The sequence below is a fragment of the Bufo gargarizans genome, chromosome 4 (genome assembly GCF_014858855.1).
Source record: "Bufo gargarizans isolate SCDJY-AF-19 chromosome 4, ASM1485885v1, whole genome shotgun sequence".
Classification (NCBI taxonomy): domain Eukaryota; kingdom Metazoa; phylum Chordata; class Amphibia; order Anura; family Bufonidae; genus Bufo; species Bufo gargarizans.
Window position 1 is genome coordinate 493,480,858 of NC_058083.1, and position 22,361 is coordinate 493,503,218.

Here is a 22,361-nt window from a genome sequence, read left to right on the forward strand (position 1 = left end):
GCAGAAAAACCACCTGAACATATCTATAGGGCCCCATTCTAAATAGAGTGTCCTTGGGGGCTGGTATATGTTGACATGCCTTTTTCTACAGAACAGAAAGGTGTTGTCCATGGATCAGCAACCTCCGGGCCCTCCAGCTGTTCTGAAATGACAACCCCCCAGAATCCACCTTTCACTTCTATGGGAGTTAAAAGAACAGCCAAGTAAGTGTGCACGATGGGAGTTGCAGTATCACAAAAGCCGGAGTGCCGAAGGTTGCTGATCCCTGGTGTAGTCTATGGCATGTATAAAGCAGCCTGCAAACAAGCTTACACTATGCTACTTATGGAATATAATAGGATCCTATGTGCGACGTATGTTGCTGTATGCCTCTACAATGGCTTACTATGGACATTCTATAGGATATACCATAAATGTCTGATAGGTACAGTTCCCACCCCTGGGACCCACTCCATTCTCAAGAATTGGGTCACAATGTGAATGAAGAGCAAGTGGCACAAGTACAATGTCTTCTCCATTCACTGCTATGGGTCTCCTGAAAATAGCCCTGCAGGTATGCTCATCTATTGTTTCAGTGCCCCATACCAGTGAACGGGACGACGTCGCACATGCGTGGTTGCCTCCCCATTCACTTAAAAAAATAGCCCAGCCAAACACATACCTCCCAACCATCCTGGATCCTGAGGGAAAGTCCCGGATTTCAGTGGCTGTCCCGCGCTCCCGGTATGGGGGGGGGGGGGTATGTCCCGCTCTCAGGCAGCTGTCCCTGCTTCAGCAGAGACAGTTGGCTGTAATGATGAAGCAGAAAGCCCTCAGCTCCCTGCTCCATCATTCCTCCCCCCTGCCGGCGCTCCACACTGCTGGTCTGGGCAGTGGGTGGGGCAGTGGGTGGGGCCGGCAGTCAGCCTCTGATCCTCCTCCTACACAGACCAGAGCAGCCAAAGTTTATCCTGCTGCTAAAGGAGGTGAGTATGTAAAGTTTTTTTTTTATTTTTAGTTTCTGTGAGGGAGAACAATCCTGGGCATATTACTGTGAGGGGGCACGATCCTAGGCATATTACTGTGAGGGAGCACAATCCTGGCCCTATTACTGTGAGGGGGCACAATCCTGGGCATATTACTGTGAGGGGGCACGATCCTGGCCATATTACTGTGAGGGGCCCAATCCTGGACATATTACTGTGAGGGGGCACGATCCTAGGCATATTACTGTGAGGGGGCACGATCCTAGGCATATTACTGTGAGGGGGCCCAATCCTGGCCCTATTACTGTGAGGGGGCACAATCCTGGGCATATTACTGTGAGGGGGCACGATCCTAGGCATATTACTGTGAGGGGGCACGATCCTGACCATATTACTGTGAGGGGCCCAATCCTGGACATATTACTGTGAGGGGGCACAATCCTGGGCATATTACTGTGAGGGGGCACGATCCTAGGCATATTACTGTGAGGGGGCACAATCCTGGGCATATTACTGTGAGGGGGCACGATCCTAGGCATATTACTGTGAGGGGGCCCTATCCTGGCCCTATTACTGGGAGGGGACCCAATCCTGGACCTATTACTGTGAGGGGGGCACAATCCTGGGCATATTACTGTGAGGGGCCCAATCCTGGACATATTACTGTGAGGGGGCACAATCCTGGGCATATTACTGTGAGGGGCAGAACTAGACATATTACTTTGATTATATTATTAAAGGGTTTGTCCTTTTTATCAGAATTATAAATCAGAATAATAAAAAAAAAATTATACTTGCCGTTTCAAACCCCTCTGTTCTAGCACCACTGCTCCATCTTCCCCTCCAGCCTTTGTGTGTATAACACAAGAAACTGCTGCAGCCAAACACTGGCCGCTGCAATCTTGTGCCACTGGCCATGGAACAGCTGAGAAGCCAATTGTCCTATTACTTTTGGCCCCTTAACAAGTGGGAGGCACATATGCAAACTGTTGTAATTCCTGCACCGTTCACCTGGTTTGGATGTAAATACCCTCAAATTACAGCTGACAGTCTGCAGGTAAAGCACAACTTGTTTGTTTCATTTCAAATCCATTGTGGTGGTGTATAGAGCCAAAAATGTTAGAATTGTGTTGGTGTCCCAATATTTATGGACCTGACTGTAAAAAGGATTACAAGATACGAGAGTATTGCGGTCTGCAGGGATACCTTTTTATTGTACTAACCTAATCCTCATAAGACAAGCTTTCAAGAGTTTTCCTTTCTTCCTCGGTTTTGCTTCAGACCTGAGAAAGAGAGAAACTCTCTCCAAAACGTTTCTTTATAGTATAAAGCAGTTTCAGCAAACACCAGGGCTGTGTGAATAATCCCATATGTTAAACATGTCACTAAAGAAGACCAATGAACAGACGCTCGCAGGCTTATTCACAAAAGGGTGAAGAGTTTGGAGAAGGGAACAATCTAGGACAACATAACAGAATAGGATAGTGAGCTGGATTGGAGAATTTTTTTCAAATCGGTCATGTTTTCCTATATTGTTCGCATCTCCAAACTCTTCACCCTTTTATGAAATAACCCTGTGGGTGTTGTTGGTGTGTGTAACTAATACTACTTATTCTGCTTGTAACGCAGAGTGCGGCGGTCAGGGGTGTGTGTAACGCAGAGTGCGGCGGTCAGGGGTGTGTGTAACGCAGAGTGCGGCGGTCAGGGGTGTGTGTAACGCAGAGTGCGGCGGTCAGGGGTGTGTGTAACGCAGGGGGCACAGGTCAGGGGTGTGTGTAACGCAGAGTGCGTCGGTCAGGGGTGTGTGTAACGCAGGGGGCGCTGGTCAGGGGTGAATGTAACGCAGGGGGCGCTGGTCAGGGTGGCATGTAACGCAGGGGGCGCTGGTCAGGGGTGTGTGTAATGCAGGGGGCACTGGTCAGGGGTGCGTGTAACGCAGAGTGCGGCGGTCAGGGGTGTGTGTAACGCAGGGGGCACAGGTCAGGGGTGCATGTAACGCAGGGGGCACAGGTCAGGGGTGTGTGTAACGCAGAGTGCGGCGGTCAGGGGTGTGTGTAACGCAGGGGGCACAGGTCAGGGGTGTGTGTAACGCAGAGTGCGTCGGTCAGGGGTGTGTGTAACGCAGGGGGCGCTGGTCAGGGGTGTGTGTAACGCAGAGTGCGTCGGTCAGGGGTGAATGTAACGCAGGGGGCGCTGGTCAGGGTGGCATGTAACGCAGGGGGCGCTGGTCAGGGGTGTGTGTAATGCAGGGGGCACTGGTCAGGGGTGCGTGTAACGCAGAGTGCGGCGGTCAGGGGTGTGTGTAACGCAGGGGGCACTGGTCAGGGGTGCGTGTAACGCAGGGGGCACTGGTCAGGGGTGCGTGTAACGCAGGGGGCACTGGTCAGGGGTGCGTGTAACGCAGGGGGCACAGGTCAGGGGTGCATGTAACGCAGGGGGCACTGGTCAGGGGTGTGTGTAACGCAGAGTGCGGCGGTCAGGGGTGTGTGTAACGCAGGGGGCACAGGTCAGGGGTGCATGTAACGCAGGGGGCACAGGTCAGGGGTGCATGTAACGCAGGGGGCACTGGTCAGGGGTGTGTGTAACGCAGAGTGCGGCGGTCAGGGGTGTGTGTAACGCAGAGTGCGGCGGTCAGGGGTGTGTGTAACGCAGGGGGCACTGGTCAGGGGTGCGTGTAACGCAGGGGGCACTGGTCAGGGGTGCGTGTAACGCAGGGGGCACTGGTCAGGGGTGTGTGTAACGCAGGGGGCACAGGTCAGGGGTGTGTGTAACGCAGGGGGCACTGGTCAGGGGTGCGTGTAACGCAGGGGGCACTGGTCAGGGGTGCGTGTAACGCAGGGGGCACTGGTCAGGGGTGCGTGTAACGCAGGGGGCACTGGTCAGGGGTGCGTGTAATGCAGGGGGCACTGGTCAGGGGTGTGTGTAACGCAGAGTGCGGCGGTCAGGGGTGTGTGTAACGCAGGGGGCACTGGTCAGGGGTGCGTGTAACGCAGGGGGCACTGGTCAGGGGTGCGTGTAACGCAGGGGGCACTGGTCAGGGGTGCATGTAACGCAGAATGTGGCGGTCAGAGGTGCGTGTAACGCAGGGTGTGCTGGTCAGGGGTGCGTGTAACGCAGGGGGCGCTGGTCAGGGTTGCATGTAACGCAGGGGGCGCTGGTCAGGGGTGAAAAGGTACTTACAGTTCTGATGTGCTCTGTCCTCGTGCCTTCTACCTCTAGGCGTGGTGGCAGGGGGAGGGGCGCGCAAAAATGTTTCCTGATGTCAAATCCCCAAGCCGCATTCTTTTCTGCCTCTGCAGGCCCTGCTAGGCTGAAATACACAGGCAGCCAATGGCAGTGCTGCCCTCTCCCTCCCAGCCAATAGCAGCTGAGGTGGGCGGGGAAAGATTCACTTGGCTACCGACTGTCGAGGAGCCCGTAGTAAAGCGGGTGAGCAGCATGGGCAGTACTTAAAGTTTGGCAAAACTTACAGATCGCCGCTGTACTAGCGGCGGCCAGCGTTTTAAAGGGTAATTAGCGGGGGGGGGGGGGGGGCAAGGAATAACCTGGGGGGGGGGGCAATTGCCACCCCCCCTTGCCCCCCTGTAGCAACGCATATGGCGCTGTGCTTGGTAAGCTGTTAGGGGGCCGCAGCACTCACAGGAGCTCCGGTGAGCGCAGCAGCCTCTTCTAACAGCTGATCGGCGGGGGACAGGCCATCAATATCAAATCCCTGGAGAACCCTTTAAGCCTCATGCACATGACCTTGAACACCGAGGCACACGGAGGCCTTTTTTTGTTGGAATCATACAATATCTTACAAAATACAATGCGCCAAAATGTATCAGATGCCGTTCTACAAACATCCACTCAGCTAAAAGCCCTGGTTCTAGGGAAAATAGGGTGCTATATGAAGGCACCGTATGGCAGCACACAGACCTAAAGCTAGTACGGTGCTTTATTTTTATCTTATTTATATAGTGCCAAAATATTCCGCAACACTGTACACAAATTGTCATACCTCACTTTCTGTCCTCATTGGTGTTCACAGATGAAAGGCCAGGGCGACAAGGCGACATGTGTCGTGCAATTAACTAGTATTTTGTGAGTGTGAGAGGACCTGGAGTACACAAGGAAAACCCCTGCAAACACAGGGAGAACATACAAACCCCACCCCTTGGTCAAATGCTAGATCCCAGTGGCGCAAGGAAGTGGTGCTAACCACTGAGCCACCCTGCTGCCCTGTATATGTAACCAGATTATTTATTATTCACATTATCAGATGTCACCAGTTTTCTTTCAGTCGTTATACAGATGAAGCGCTGGCAGAAAAGAAGAATACAGCAAAAAACAATTAAAAGAATGAGACACTTTATTCCTAAACAGTATTGTAATATGACTATTAACAAAAAGGATGTGTTATTATCATTCTATTATCACATTCATTATTGCTATTAGGGCTCATGCACACAACTATTTGGCACTCCACTTCTGATCCGCACGGACGGCACACGGACCCGTTCATTTCTATGAGTCTGAATAAAACAACGTATGGATGTCATCCCTATGCCCTACAAATGACAGAACATGTCTTATTCTTGTCCGTATTGCAGATGATGATAATAGAAATATCTAGTGATGGGAGTGACAGGAATGCGGAGTGCTCATGGAAGGTATCCGTATTTTGCAGATCTGTGGTTTGCGGACCGCAATGCGGACATGGCCGTATGCGCAAGGCTTTAATTACGATATTATTAAAGCACATCTGCCAGCAGATTTGTACCTATGACACTGGCTGACCTGTAAAGCAAAAGCAACATAATAACCAAATGAATAATATTATATCTAAGGTGGCAATAATTAATGTTATAATAACACTGGTCATTAGTGTTAATAGTCATAGTAATAATTAAAGGGCATCTGTCAGCAGTTTTGTACCTATGACCTGTTACATGTGCACTTGGCAGCTGAAGACATCTGTGTTAGTCCCACGTTCATATGTGTCCACATTGCTGAGAAAAATTAGGTTTTAATATATGCAAATGAGGCTGTAGGAGCAACGGGGGTGTTGCCGTTACACCTAGAGGCTCTGATTGACAGGAACGGGTGTGATAATGTTATCACCGCCTAGCCCTGTCAATCAAAGCGCAGAGCGTGTGGCAGCTGCAGAGAGAGCAGAGCCTCTAGGTGTAACGGTAACGCCCCCGTTGCTCCTAGAGGCTAATTTGCATATATTAAAACATAATTTTTCTCAGCAATGCGGGCACGTATGAACATGGGTCCAACACAGATGCCTTCAGCTGCCAAGTGTACGTGAAACAGGCCACCAGTGTCATAGGTACAAAACTGCTGACAGATGCCCTTCAATTATTACTATGACTATTAACACCAGTGTTATTATAACATGAATTATTGATATAATATTATTATTCATTTGGTTATTATGTTGCTTTTGCTTTGCTCTTCAGCAGTCAGCCTGTAATTCCTGCTGTGCCATACCTGGGCCAAGAAGTAACAAACCTATGAAGAACATACCCAGTGCTGTGCTGCTGTGTGGCCCCTGGGTGAGGGTCACATGAGTATCTGCAGCCTCCTGTCCATGGATTGCAGAGAAGCCTCCATAGCCTGGATGTGTCAGCAGCCTCACACACACTCACACACTTCCAGGCACACACTCTGTGACGTCTTTTGTGCATTTCCTGCATTACAAGGAGAGGGGAGGAGAAGGGGGGGGGGGGTGTTACTAATCATCAGCAGCACCAACAGCTACAGCAGCACCAGCCTTCACCAGGGAATCTGCCCACAGCTCCTGCCAGCCCAGGCTGATGTCTATTACATGGGAGCAGCTGGAGCCGTCCCTGGGGATGTGAGCACGACCCCCGTCCTGGTGCGGATGTGAGCTCCCCGGCCGTGCAGTGTTGTGCGCGGACTCAGTGGAGGACTGCGGCTGCTCCAGTTCCCTCCTGTAGGGCGCTCGAGGAGGCTTCTGGGCTGCAGCCACCCATCTGCATGGATGATCCCAGACGGTAGGTAGAGGACAGCACCCTTCCACCAGGCCGGAGCAGGGATTTACATGAGGATCTCCAGAGCTCTCAGCCTTGCAAGAAGACGACGCCTCCAACCCCCCCACCGTCCTTGTTTTTCCCGTTAGAAATCCCTGGATTTGAGTGGGAGTGAGCCGACAGATCACATTGGATCTCCATTGATTTTTTTTTTTTACACTCCAGAGGTGGATCGGCTCCCCTTAACCCCTCGCTCGCCATGGTGGTCTTCAATGGCTTGCTGAAGATTAAGATCTGCGAGGCTGTGAACCTGAAGCCCACAGCTTGGTCCTTGAGACATGCGGTGGGACCCAAACCCCAGACCTTCCAGCTGGACCCATACATTGCGGTCAATGTGGATGACTCCAGGATAGGGCAGACCTCCACCAAGCAGAAGACCAATAGCCCAGCCTGGCATGATGACTTCTCCACGGATGTCTGCAATGGCAGGAAGATCGAGCTGGCAGTTTTTCACGATGCCCCCATAGGGTACGATGATTTTGTGGCTAATTGCACCATCCAGTTCGAGGATCTTCTGCAGAATGGGAGCCGGCACTTTGAGGATTGGGTAAGAGAGATGATGCCTGAAGCTGCTGCTGCTGTAGTACGAGGCTTTATTGTCACACACATGGCCAAAAAGCTATTGTTTTACTGCTGGAGTGTGGAGGAAATCCTCTAGTGAGGAATGACACGGCCACACATCCCTGCTCTTCCTTCTGCACACTCCACATCTCCCAGAGATCAGCACATCAGATCCATGGGGGGAGGGGGACACCAGGGCCATACTGTTCATAAGTCTGAAGACTGGTCCACTGTGGAGATCAGAGGGCTGATTGATTACAGCCCTTCAATTCTATAGCACCAACCTATTCTGCAACACTGTACAAAGTGTGGTCTCAGGAGGGCCCACCTTTCCCTGGGATTCAAAAATAGAAAGCATTTGGGTGGGTTTACCTGAAAAGAACTCCAGAAGAACATACAAACTACATGCAGGTGATGGTGGGTCTAACACCACTCAGCCTCCTAAAATTCACTAAAAATAGAAATGATATTTTAAAGGGGTGTTTCCATCTTGGACATGATGGCGTATCCCGAAAATATGCCATCAATGTCAGAAAGGTGTGGGTCCCACATCCGGGACACACTCCTATCTCAAGAATGGGCCAAAAGCGAAAAGAACGCAATGCGGCCATCCTCCTTTCACCACTCTGGGGTTTCTGAAAATAGCCAAGCACCATGTGCTTTCCCTTCGGGGGATCCATCCTGGAGATAGGAACAAGTCCCAGAGTTGGGACCCGCACCTATCTGGTATTAATGGCATATCCTAGTGATGTGCCATCCATGTCTGAGATGAGACAACCCCTTTAAATCTTGTACCAGCACCATTGATGTTACTTTTTTTTTGGACAAAAATGGTGCGCTGTAGGATGGGTTGTTTCGATGACTGTAGATAGAAGAGAGGAATGACATTGGATAATTTGACAGCAACCAATTATTTGACAGCAAATTGCAAATTGACAGCAACCAATTATTTAAAAAATATATATTTGATCAGATTTACAAAAAATATATCATGGTCCTGGGATTTATTGATGACAGGACACAAAATTACCCTCAAATATTCTTTTTCTGACCTTCTACCTCCAATCTGGTATTCCAGAGATGCGTGGATGGTCTGTAGGCCCTATATATAAAAAAAGGTAATAGATAAGTATTATTCCCACTGTCTGCCTCTTCTGTCAAGTTCATATAAATTGTATTCAGTCATGTATGTTTTTGGAGAAGCTGGGTGGCTACCAGCATGGCCGTCGTAGGCTCCTATAACGGTACTTATGCAGTTTTCCCCTACTTTTAGATATTTCTTCAGTTATATGGCTGGGGGGAAGGTATTAAGGCACATCTAGGCAGATTTGTCATTCAGGAGTCTTGGAAAGCTGGGTGACAACCCATCTGGGAACTAGAATGGTAGCTATAATGGGTTGAACGTAGACAGAAGAGGACAATACAAGAGGATTGCTTTCTATTAAATATGGGCTAGGATTAAAGTCATCTGCTGATGCGGAACCTCTAGTGGGGTTCATCAATAAATGTAGTTTTCCTGTGTAAATGGAGGAGTTGATACGAGAACATCAGAGGACGATTCCTAGTGATGGGTCTGTCAGGTGGTGGCCCAGTGGTTACATGCGCTTGCTTTCTCCAGCCTGGTTGTAAAAGGAAATCCTTCTATCAAGTGATGACAGATGTCTTGCCTCTTCCGTATGCTCCCTGGAAAGATGTGTTGAGGGCACTGAGGACACGATTGCGACCCTCTGCCCTGTGTAATGAGCAGGGTCAGAGGAACGTAAGGGATTTGACATCTTTGGTTTGGCGTATTATAGAGACCATGTGATATCCTGCATTGTATTTGCAGATTATATATATATATTATACTTGTGATAATGTCATTCCAACTCCCACAAGGTTGACAGCCAGGTTTCCCAGGTAGCTGAACATCCAGTCTGCCTGGTTATGGAGTGATACAAACCCTAGTGCTTCTTCTCTGTAAACCTGTCAGGTTTGCCATTCACACATCTGATAAAGTAGGGTGACAACCCTTCTGGATTATTAGATGTCACATTATTTCTTGACGTCTTCTTGTGGGTTGTCCCACTATGCAATGACTAAGACATTCTATTAGTACAAATATAAATGCAATAAAAATATTATTCGGTTTTAACGTACATTACATTTTCTTCTCTAGTAGCGCCCCCTGCTGTTCATGCTTCTGGTCCACCTTCTCCTGTCCTCGGTGGTGGACTAATATGCTCAGTAGCTTCACTCCCCTCAGGTGTAGAGATCTCGTTGTGAAGCGGTCCAGACACCTTCCATTCATTCGTCCCTACTTCTAAATTCAGAGACACATATAGCTATATCTCTCTCTAGACAGTGGAGTAGGAATTAGTAGGGGTATTACATACCATACGTATCTCTGGGGCCGTATGTGAGGGACTATTTTCTCCATATTGTCCAATTATATGTAGTGTAACCGCCTTGAAACACCCAGTTACTCCTATTATCTCAAGGGTATAAAATAAAGGTTTCTGGGGTCGTCACTCAGATCTCCGCAAAAACATCTATTATTGATTGTATCCCTGTGTCGGCCGACTTAATTATTTAAATTACTTTGTACCTGAAAATTGAACTACTCTCACAAGGAGGAAGGAGCTAGCAAGAGTTAATTGTAGTGCATCTGGGGAGCTGCTTCCCACCCACAAAAAGGGAATAAAAAAGTCCTCCAGATACTTGATTAAAACTAGTTTGAGATCAGCCCTTTAACCACTGATTACTGATCTGCAGTAATCAGATTCCACTTAGGAAAGTCTCATTTGTCCCACTGTTAGTATTACTTTCTTCCTACGTCTGGCAGGTATAAAGCCGTTGTGAATTCTTTCTTTTCATTTAGTCGGGTATGACTTGGTAGGCCTCTGTAACTTGATGGACTCTTGTCTTCTGATTTTAGCTCTAGGCACACTTTCCTATACATGCCTTAGCATGCTCTCCATATACCAAGGAAGGAGAAAGCATGAGTGCGGCAGCGGTCAGACAGACTGACGGGGACCAGTTTCACTTGTTTTACTAGCCAACACCAGGAAAAAATGTAAAAAGAGGGTTAAAGGGGTTTCCAGGAGTTCGATATTGATGGCCTGTCCTCAGAATAAGTCATTAATATCCGATTGATGGGTGTCCAACACCAGCTGATTAAAGAGCCTGGAGGAGCTGAATGGAGTGAGGGTCGAGCATGCGCGCTGCCACCAAATTCACTGCCTGTGGCACTGATAAAAATGGCTGTGATCGGTCTGAGCCCCTATGATCTTGTAGTTCCCCCTACCCAGGGGATAACCTGTCATTTCTGGAATACCCCTTTAACGCCTCTATCCGAGCGATATGGAATGTGTCAGGGTCTGTTCAGTGGAAAAAATAATGGTTTTTCATGCAAGTTCAATCAATTTTATCTGCGACTGCATTTATTGTTTTCTTTTTTTTTCCGTCTGTTTTTCACGCGCATGAAGAAACACTGAACAATAACACTCATCATCTCCCAGCAACCATCAGACAAAAAACACATGGCATCCGGATGCCTTCCGTTTTTCTCGGCAAGCCCCATTCACTTCTATGGAGCCAGGGTTGACTGAGAAAGGGGCAATGTAGAACATGCTGCGATTTTTCCTTAACGCAGAGATTATTTGTGAAAAATGTATCATACCCTTACTCATGTACACATACCCATTGAAATGAATGGGTCAGGGTTCAGTCCAGATGCTGACTACACGCAAAACGGAATGCATCTGGACGGAAAGCTCGCTAGTGTGAAATTACCCTAATCTGACCATACACAATAGAGGTTTGACGTCTGGATCTGGTATCAATAAGCATAGATGGTACCAAAAAAGGTCAACGCCAAAAAAACTCTAATGTGTATTGGAGGTGGTACTACAAGTATATCCTCGGAAGGTCTTTAGGCACTAATTAATTTCAAGGGAAAATTTTTATTTGGGGAGTGGGAGAGATTTATGGCTTGATATGTACTGCTCAGCCTAGGCTTGGACAAGATATGGTGGGCTTCAGGAGTAAGTTAGACAGACTATGCTGGAGACAATTTAAAGGGCATCTGTCAGCAGTTTTGTACCTATGACACTGGCTGACCTGTTACATGTGCGCTTGGCAGCTGAAGTCATCTGGGTTGGACCCATTTTCATATGTGCCCACATTGCTGAGAAAAACGATGTTTTAATATATGCAAATGAGACTCCAGGAGCAATGGGGGTGTTGCCGTTACACCTAGATTATGCTTTCTCTGCAACTGCTGCGCCCTCAGCACTTTGACTGACAGGGCCAGGCAGGAAAAGCATCATCACACCTGGTCCTGTCAATCAAAGTGCAGAGGTTGTGGCAGTTGCAGAGAGAGCAGAGCCTCTAGGTGTAATGGTAACGCCCCTGTTGCTCCTAGAGGCTCATTTGCATATATTAAAACATTTTTATCATCAATGCGGACACATATGAACATGGGACCAACACAGATGCCTTTAGCTGCCAAGCGCACATGCAACAAGTCAGCCAGTGTCATAGGTACAAATCTGCTGACAGAAGCCCTTTAACATTTTTAAAGGCTGAGCATCATAAATATCAGATGCCAAGGCTGAGCAACCCAGAAGATCAGATGCCAGTAGTACATTTTTGGGCTTATCGACTGCTTGACAACTGGGAGTCCGTCACACAGTGTTTATGGCTTACATTCTGCCAATGTATTCAAATTTCTCTATAGTTAAAAAAAAAAAAAAAGGAATCGCGGCAAATCTGTATTAAAGTGTAAACGAAAGCAAGGCTGCAAGATCATCTCGTAACACTCTTGTCGTGTCTCACACTTGTGGTTTGGTCAGTGTAATCTCGTCTGCTGGTTATAGCTTCCTGTGACCCAAACCACTCTTTGTGGGTTTGAGTACTCAGTGTCAGCGGGGAGCCGTAAAGTTTTATTTTACACCCAAAGTGGTGTTGACATTGGAAAGTTTCCATGTCAAAACAATTGGACTATAATTTGTCATGGGGTTGGTGTGATAGATGTCCTATAGAGCGGACCAGCCTATACCAGTTACTATTGGCTGGTAACATCTTCTGGTAGCTTTCCTTTCATGTAAATTGGAATTCTGAGCAGTAAGAAGAAACAAAAAAACAAACACAAAATCTATAATTTTTGCAGCCATTGGACACTGAGTAAATGTGGCCCCCTATAGCTGAGAGTCTTGTATTCCAGCTCCACAAATGGCTCTTGATGCTACAGACATGTATTAAGCAATGAGTGGTCCTCATTACAGCTAGACCCCCCCCCCCCTTTACGATCATTGTCTGTCATGTGGGCGTGAGAAAGAGACAAGTATTTTATTTTGTGGGGAGGGTGACTGCCCATTCATATCATTATGTTAAAGGACATCTGTCAGCAGTTTTGTACCTATGACACTGGCTGACCTGTTACATGTGCGCTTGGCAGCTGAAGGCATCTGTGTTGGTCCCATGTTCATATGTGTCCACATTGCTGAGAAATATGAAGTTTTGATATATATGAAAATGAGCCTCTAGGAGCAACGAGGGCGTGGCTGTTACACCTAGAGGCTCTGCTCTCTCTGTAACTGCTGCACCCTCTGCACTTTGACAGCGCTAGGCAGTGTAAACGTCATCACACCTGGCCCTATCATTTGCAGAGAGAGCAGAGCATCTAAGTGTAATGACAACGCCCCCGTTACTCTTACACGCTCATTTGCATATATAATTTTTCTTAGCAATGCGGGCACACATGAACATGGGACCAACACAGATGCCATCAGCTGCCAAGCGCACATGTAACAGGTCAGCCAGTGTCATAGGTACAAAACTGCTGACAGATGCCCTTTAGTGAGGATGTCCATGTCATTATGTTACCGATGTTGTGAAGTGGGCGGGAATAGGACTGCAGAGGGAGAATAGCGTGCTGATCTTGCGGGAGGCAGTGACCTGTCCACTCCTGTTGTTATACTGTATGTACTAAGGGCGGTGTCATGAAGTGGGTGAAGATACAACATCCTCTAACTAATCAGATCACAGGAATCATAACCGCAGCAGCAGCAGAGGAGGAGGATGCTGAACTTGTGTGGGGCAGTGACTTGTAACCTCTTATGATCATGTATGTGAAGACAGGGACGTATGTACCTTTCACGGCTGTCTGCACAAGTCATGTCTCTCTCATATAAGTCTGTGATGCAGACGGATACCATATCGTGATTACATCTCTGATTTGCTTTTCATCAATAACAATTTCCATTTTTTTTCTTTTCTACATGGGATCATGGATCTGCTTACTGCTTTACTAGTTGTAGCATGAGGACTAATTTAACCCTTCTGCAACTATTTTTATCAATTGCTATTCACGGTCGATGATTACGTTAAAAAAAAGTATTCAATACGTATTAATATAAAATAAGTAATATTCCGGTTCTGTGCTCCCAGCAATCAGCTGGAGTGGTTGGGGAAGCCTGGCATTCAGTGTTTGATTTCCCTGCAGCGCCACCAAAGGGGAATTAAACTGTTTCCACTGACATCAATGTGCTATCCGTGTAACGCACGAGAGATGTGCTTTGTAGCTGCTGTCGACTAAAATCACCCCCCCCCCTTTAAATCAGATTTCCGTATTGCGGTTTTTGACAATGGGCTTGTAAGCCAGACTCTCTCTATAAGTATTTATCTTCTTCAGATATCTACCTACACCGATATTCTGTGATCTGAATGATCGTCCCATGGAAGCTCCTTGCAATCCTAGTAACAGTCAATGCATTTGAATATTCCCATTGGAAATAATCTCGGACTATTGCTAATTGCAACATTAAAGCAGAATTCCTTAAAGGGGTTGTCTCACTTCAAAAAGTGGCATTTTTCATGTAGAGAAAGTTAATACAAGGCACTTCCTAATGTAATGTGATTGTCCATATTGCTTCCTTTGCTGGCTGGATTCATTTTTCTATCACATGATACACTGCTCGTTTCCATGGTTACAGACCACCCTGCAATCCATCAGCGGTGGTCGTGCTTGCACACTACAGGAAAAAGCGTCAGCCTGTCTGGTGGCCGGGACCGTGGGAACGCACATAGGCTGGTGCTTTTTCTTATATTGTGCAAGCACGACCACCACTGATGGATTGCAGGGTGGTCGTAACCATGGAAACAAGCAGTGTATAATGTGATAGAAAAATGAATCCAGCCAGCAAAGGGGTCAACATGGAGAATCGCAATACATTAGTAAATGCCTTGTATTAACTTTCTCTACATGATAAATGCCACTTACTGAAGTGAGACAGCCCCTTTGAGGAATTCTGAGTTAATAGAGGGGAAATCCCAAATTCAGGGCTCTTGTTTATTCACCGTCAGCATTTGGAGGACCCGACACGTCTGTGCGTTACACAGGCAATTTAAAAGGGTTGTGCCATCTGGGACATTTATGGCATATTGATAGGATATGTCATTAAAAGGTTAGATAGGGGCGGCTCCCACCTATGAGATCTACTCCTAGGTCCCAAAGTGAATGGAGGCTACACTGCTCATGCGTGGTGTGTTCTCCATTTACTGCTGTAAGACTTCCGAAAATAGCTGAGCTCGTCAGTTTTTGGAAGTCCCATAGCAGTAAATGCACAGCAAGCGAAGCCACCCCATTGATTCACCTCTGGCCGGGCCAGGGCTCGGTGGTGAATGGAGGTTGGCTGCGCATGTGCGTTCTGCTCTCCATTCACTTCTGGACCCCGTTCTGGAGGTAGGAAGAGGTCCCAGAGGTGGGACCTGCACCTAACAGAGATTTAAGTGACATATGTCCCAGATGGGAATACCCCTTTAAAGTGACTATACCTTCATGACCATAAAAATTATATGTTAGTACCTTCAAATCATGTTCTACGGTATATATGTTCCCCGGATCCCACTGCCTTTTAACGCAACTCTGTAAGGGCAGTGCTATGGTCTTTGACCACAGGGAGGCTGAGGTAGTCTACTACGGAAGGGCTACGGAACGGAGCAACTGATGCGGACAGCACACAGAGTGCTGTCCGCATCTTTTGCGGACCCATTGAAATGAATGGTTCCATATACAGACCGTATGCGGAACGCAGAAAACAGTCCGTATACGGAACGTAAAATAGCCCTTAGGTTATATCTACACGACTGTATGTATTTTGCAAACTGCGGATCCGCAAAAAATACAGATGACATCCATGTTGCATCCGTTTGTTTTTTTTGGGAGGATCCATTGTAACAATGCCTATGATTGTCCGCAAAATGGACAAGAATAGGACATGCTTTATATTTTTTGTGGGGCTACGGAATGGACGTATGGATGCGGATAGCACACGGTGTGCTATCCGCATTTTTTGCTGACCCATTGAAATGAACAGGTCCGTTTTGTTTTTTTGCGGATAGCATGTGGAACGGACACGGAAACAAAATACGTTTGCGTGCATGAGGCCTTAGTAAGGGGGGGCCTGGAGGGGGTCGCTTTAACCTAGAAATGAATAATTCAAGTAAAAAGAAAAAAACTCTGATAATCTTGTCTCCTCTGTTTGTCCTTCCGCAGGATTTTATGCATGTTCCTGAAGTGATCTTGTAGAAATCCTGCAGAGAACAGAGGGGATAATCTGCTGCTGATCTGCTTCATTTTCATAGCCGAGGTGCAGGGCTTACTTACTGCAGGCAGAGGAGGGAGGCTACTGCTGCAGCCGGTTAGCTTACAGCCAGACAGGACTGTGAGGAGGAGGGGGAGGACATAGCTGATCTCACTTGAAATATAGAAAAAAATTATTTGTATATTTTTTTATTTGAATTGTAGTATCAGGTGAAATGGGAGCAGAAGATTAAGGAAGTGCCGGGAAATGTCTAGAGATCCATTAACTGGAATCGTTGTCAAGTTCTCTAGCCACATTCAGCTGATCACAAGGGGTCCCAGCAGTCATATGATAGACAGTGCAAGCTGGAGATATATACATACATTGTAGTGCAAGAGCACAAAACACAGCAAAGACAAGGGGGACATTTATCAAGCTCGCCTGTTTTTGGCCATACGATTAGACAGGCTTATTTCATTCGTCTTTCTTTCTTTTGCTTAGTATTTATTAAAAGTCGTACAGTCGTTGATGATTTAGACTAGGCGTATTAGTATTAGGCTGAGCTCTGGTGGCTGTTTTTAAGGTAGACAGGTTCATATTCACTAAGACTGGTCTAATTTACTTGCGCATGTCTCCACTTCTGGTTTTGGCTCACAATCGACTGAAATCACTGACCCGACACTGAGCAAATCACTGAAATGTGAACTAGGCCTAACTGTCACAGTAGATGGGGCTGGTGGCGGTTGAAGGATAGAACTAAGCATGTGCGTCCACCTCAGTGAAGTGGACAGAGAACTAAGGAAAAGAAACAACAGGTGGCGCTATACAGATACATTTTATTGACTAACTCAGTCGCTGTACTACATTTTTAACTGCTTGCAATTACAAAAGTATTCGGATCCAGTTACTGGTTTAAAAAACACATAGAATATTTTTTGTGGGCCAACCCCCTTAATTTTACAGCAACATAAGTACTGCCATGGCTGCAGGATGACCTGCATTGCAGCCCACACCTTAACAGATAAGTGCAATGCAATGCTCTTTATTGAAGGTATGTTCACATAGAGTATGTTTGCCTTTAAGGCAGGCATCCTCAAACTGCGGCCCTCCAGCTGTTGCAAAACTACAACTCCCAGCATGCCCGAACAGCCTACATGTATCAGCCTACAGCAGGGCATTGTGGGAGTTGTAGTTTTACAACAGCTGGAGGGCCGCAGTTTGAGGATGCCTGCTTAAAGGGCTCATGCACACAACCGTATATATTTTGCGGTCCGCAAAAAATACGGAATACATCTGTGTGCATTCCGTATTTTGCGGAAAGAGATAGCTGGCCCCTGATAGAACAGTACTATCCTTGTCCGTAATGCGGACAATAATAGAACATGTTCTATTTTTTTTTGCGGAACGGAAATACGGATGTATGGAAACAGAATGCACACAGAGTAACTTCCGTTTTTTTTTGCGGACTCATTGAAATGAATGGTTCCGCATATGGTCCGCCCAAAAAACAGAACGGACACGGAAAGAAAATACATTTGTGTGCATGAGCCCTTACATCTTTTTTTTTTGCAGGTCCATTGTCACAATGCCTGTCCTTGTCTGCAAAACGGACAAGAATAGAATATGTTCTGTTTTTTTGCAGAACGGACTTGCAGACATACGGATACGGAATACACACCGAATGTTTTTTTTTTAGTTTTTTTTTGCGGCCCCATTGAAAAGAATGAAAATGAAACAGACACTGACAAAGAATATGTTTGTGTGCAAGAGCCCTAAGGCCTCTTTCACACGGGCGTCAGTTTATTTGCCCGGATAAGAGGCGGGTGCGTTGCGGGAAAATGCACGATTTTTCCACGCGAGTGCAAAACATTGTCATGCGTTTCACTCGCGTGAGAAAAATCGCGCATGTTTGGTACCCAAACCCGAACTTCTTCACAGAAGTTCGGACTTGGGATTAATGTTCTGTAGATTGTATTATTTTCCCTTATAACATGGTTATAAGGGAAAATAATAGCATTATGAATACAGAATGCATAGTAAAACAGCGCTAGAGGGGTTAAAAAAAATTAAAAAATTTAACTCACCTTAGGGTACTTTCACACTTGCGTTTTTCTTTTCCGGCATAGAGTTCCGTCACAGGGGCTCTATACCGGAAAATAACTGATCAGGCATATCCCCATGCATTCTGAATGGAGAGTAATCCGTTCAGTTTGCATCAGGATGTCTTCAGTTCAGTCGTTTTGACTGATCAGGCAAAAGAGAAAACCGTAGCATGCTACGGTTTTATCTCCGGCGAAAAAAACTGAAGACTTGCCTGAATGCCGGATCCGGCATTTTTTTCCATAGGAATGTATTAGTGCCGGATCCGGCATTCAAAATACCGGAATGCCGGATCCGTCCTTCCGGTCTGCGCATGCGCAGACCTTTAAAAATGAAAAAAAAAAAAAAAAACTGATCCGTTTTGCCTGATGACACCGGAAAAACTGATCCGGTATTGCAATGCATTTTTCTGACTGATCAGGCATTTTTCTGACTGATCAGGATCCTGATCAGTCAGAAAAATGCCTGATCAGTCAGAAAAAATGACACCCGTTTGCATACAGTTTGCCTGATCAGGCAGTCAGTTCAGGCAACGGAACTGCCTGCCGGAATCAAGCAACGCAAGTGTGAAAGTACCCTTAGTCCACTTGATCGCGAAGCCCGGCATCTCCTTGTGTCTCCTCTGCTGAACAGGACCTGGGGTGAGCTGCTGCATTAAATAGAGGTTAAGGACCTTTGATGACGTCACTCCGGTCATCACATGGTACGTCACATGATCTTTTACCATGGTGATTCACCATGGTAAAAGACCATGTGATGACCGGAGTGACGTCATCAAAGGTCCTTAACCCCTATTTAATGCAGCAGCTCACCCCAGGTCCTGTTCAGCGGAGGAGACAGAAGGAGATGCCGGGCTTCGCGATCAAGTGGACTAAGGTGAGTTAAATTTTTATTTATTTTTTTTTAACCCCTCTAGCGCTGTTTTACTATGCATTCTGTATTCAGAATGCTATTATTTTCCCTTATAACCATGTTATAAGGGAAAATAATAATGATCGGGTCTCCATCCCGATCGTCTCCTAGCAACCGTGCGTGAAAATCGCACCGCATCCATACTTGCTTGCGGATGCTATGCGATTTTCACGCTTCCCATTCACTTCTATGGGGCCTGCGTCGCGTGAAAATCGGACAATATAGAGCATGCTGCGATTTTCACTCAACGCACAAGTGATGTGTGAAAATCACCGCTCATGTGCACAGCCCCATAGAAATGAATGGGTCAGGATTCAGTGCGGGTGCAATACGTTCACCGCACGCATCGCACCCGCACGGAAAATTCGTCCGTGTGAAAGGGGCCTAAATCTGTGGCTGACCCTTGAATTTCTGCCGGGGATTTTCAGTCGTACCTGCCGTGCACATGCAGATTAATTCCCATTTGAAAAATTGACATGTCCGCCATTCCTCTTTTTTTGGGAGGGGGGGGGGGGGGGAATCTGGGAACCAGAACATTCTGGCGTCATCGAGTCATCTTTGTATTTCAAGGACGCCTTTAAGTCGGACTTGTTTGCTGTGTTAGACGCCCACGGGCCATAGATTTTCTTCCCTGGGGTTTGAGAACTGCATATGACTAATTATGAGGCAAAGTAGAAGCCCGGCCGCCTGCTGCAGGACATGTGTGTCCAAAGCCTGGAATAAAATCATGAATATTCGCAGAAATGGGACTACGTAGATATGGGCAGGAGCTGTTTTATTCCTAATCGTGGGTGTTTCTAGCAGTTAGAATGGTCGGTAAATGGATCCATGTGGATTGCAGCTGATTATCAAGTCCTTTAGGTCAGTAATGTGGCCGTAGACATTAGATATTTCTTGGCTGATTCAGCCATGTGTTTGGGATTCTGCTGACAACGTGATGGGGGTCATTTACTAACAGCCAAAAGCCAGATTTTGGCATAAAGTAGCAATCCCCTTTTTGTGACTTTTTAACGCCCGTACGACAAAATTATATTTTTGTGTTTTTTATGCTTTTTTTTTGTTGCCAATTTTCTGTTTATGTTAACAACCCCATTTAAGACTATAGGTAACACCACTCTACAGAGGGTGCGGAATCGCACAAACAATTGGCATGCTGTGGATTTTTAAATCTGCACAGCAGGTCAATCTGAACACAGAAGAAAAAAATATATCAAATCCCATTCACTTTGCTGGTACTGTATTAGGACTCATGCACAAGGCCGTTGCCGTTTTTGCGATCTGCAAAACACGGATACTGGCTGAGAGCCTGCTGCCATTTTTTTCCGCAAAACTGACAAGAATAGAACATGTGCTATCTTTTTGCGATCCGCTGCGGCTGCCCCACGGACGGTGTTCGTGCATTGCGGCCCAGATTTTGCGGGCCGCAGCACGACCACAGGGTGCACACGTTCGCGTGCAGGCGGCCTTAGGGCTCATGCACACGACCGTGCCTTTTTTTTCAGTATGCAAATTGCGGATCCGCCAAAAAACAATGCCGCCTGTGTGCCTTCCGCAATCTGCGGAACGGAACAGGAGGCCCATTATAGAGATGCCTATTCTTGTCTGCAAAACGGACAAGAATAGGACATGTCTCATCATTTTTACGGGGCCTCGGAACGTGCTGTCCGCATCTTTTGCGGACCCATTGAAATAAATGGTTCCGGATACGGAATCAAAATATGAGGGCAGTATAAATTAGTGACAAACATGCTGATTTCAGCATTGTGTAACTCATCAGCTAAAAGTAAGTGGTTGCCGAGAACCAGCATCATAATCATTGCAGCCCAGGCCTTGAAAAGAGTCACGGCCACCTGAGAAGAGTCCTGGTTATTCCTAATCTCCTGCTCTCTCACCCATCTGCTGATGACTGGCAGTTCTCTCCTAGAGAGGAAGGGAGAAAACTAGGTAGAAGACTGTCAGCCATCAGCAGGTGGCAGGAGAGCAGGAATTCCTGAATAACCAGGACTCTTCTCAGGTGGCCGTGACTCTTCTCCAGGCCCAGTCTGCAATGATTGTGATGTTGGTTCTCGGCAACCACTTACTTTTAACTTTTAAATGACAAATCGCTGAAATCAACTTACCTGTCTCTACTTTATGCTGCCATTAGTATGGCATGCAGTATGACGGTTCTCTTTAAGAGCGGTGGGTCTGTATTGTTATCGGCCGCGCAGCATCACAACTATGTCATTGTTGTGACGCGACTACAGCCGTACCGTGTTGAACTACCGGCTAGGACCTGTGGTGACATCAGATCACATGCTCCAATTACATGGTCCATCACCACGGTGATGGACCATGTGATTGGAGCATGTGATCTGACGTCACCACAGGTCCTTTAGCCGGTAGTTCATCATTAAAGAAGTAAAGAAGAGACCGGGAACTACGTGATCAAGAGGAGAAGGTGAGTTAATTTTTTTATTTTTTTTAACCCTCAATTTATCACCTACTAAGCATTCTGTATTCAGAATGCTATTATTTTCCCTTATAACCATGTTATAAGGGAAAATAATACAGTGAATAGACTGTCACCTAGCAACCATGCGTGAAAATCGCACCGCATCCGCACTTGCTTGCGGATGTTTGCGATTTTCACTCAGCCCCATTCACTTCTACAGGGAGTGCAGAATTATTAGGCAAGTTGTATTTTTGAGGATTAATTTTATTATTGAACAACAACCATGTTCTCAATGAACCCAAAAAACTCATTAATATCAAAGCTGAATATTTTTGGAAGTAGTTTTTAGTTTGTTTTTAGTTTTAGCTATTTTAGGGGGAAATCTGTGTGTGCAGGTGACTATTACTGTGCATAATTATTAGGCAACTTAACAAAAAACAAATATATACCCATTTCAATTATTTTTTTTTACCAGTGAAACCAATATAACATCTCAACATTCACAAATATGCATTTCTGACATTCAAAAACAAAACAAAAACAAATCAGTGACCAATATAGCCACCTTTCTTTGCAAGGACACTTAAAAGCCTGCCATCCATGGATTCTGTCAGTGTTTTGATCTGTTCACCATCAACATTGCGTGCAGCAGCAACCACAGCCTCCCAGACACTGTTCAGAGAGGTGTACTGTTTTCCCTCCTTGTAAATCTCACATTTGATGATGGACCACAGGTTCTCAATGGGGTTCAGATCAGGTGAACAAGGAGGCCATGTCATTA

The 22,361-nt window shown here is 46.5% G+C and overlaps 1 protein-coding gene across 2 annotated transcripts in view; it reads left to right on the forward strand.

Moving 5' to 3' along the window:
- The first annotated feature begins 6,683 nt into the window (after positions 1 to 6,683).
- Positions 6,684 to 22,361, forward strand: part of PRKCE (protein kinase C epsilon) — a 413,449-nt gene continuing 397,771 nt past the window's right edge. For both annotated transcript variants that reach the window (XM_044290816.1, XM_044290817.1), the window contains exons 1-2: positions 6,684 to 6,970; positions 7,172 to 7,553. In XM_044290816.1, the coding sequence (XP_044146751.1) occupies positions 6,954 to 6,970; positions 7,172 to 7,553 (399 nt within the window). In that variant the 5' untranslated portion in view covers positions 6,684 to 6,953. The remainder of the gene's footprint in view (positions 6,971 to 7,171; positions 7,554 to 22,361) is intronic.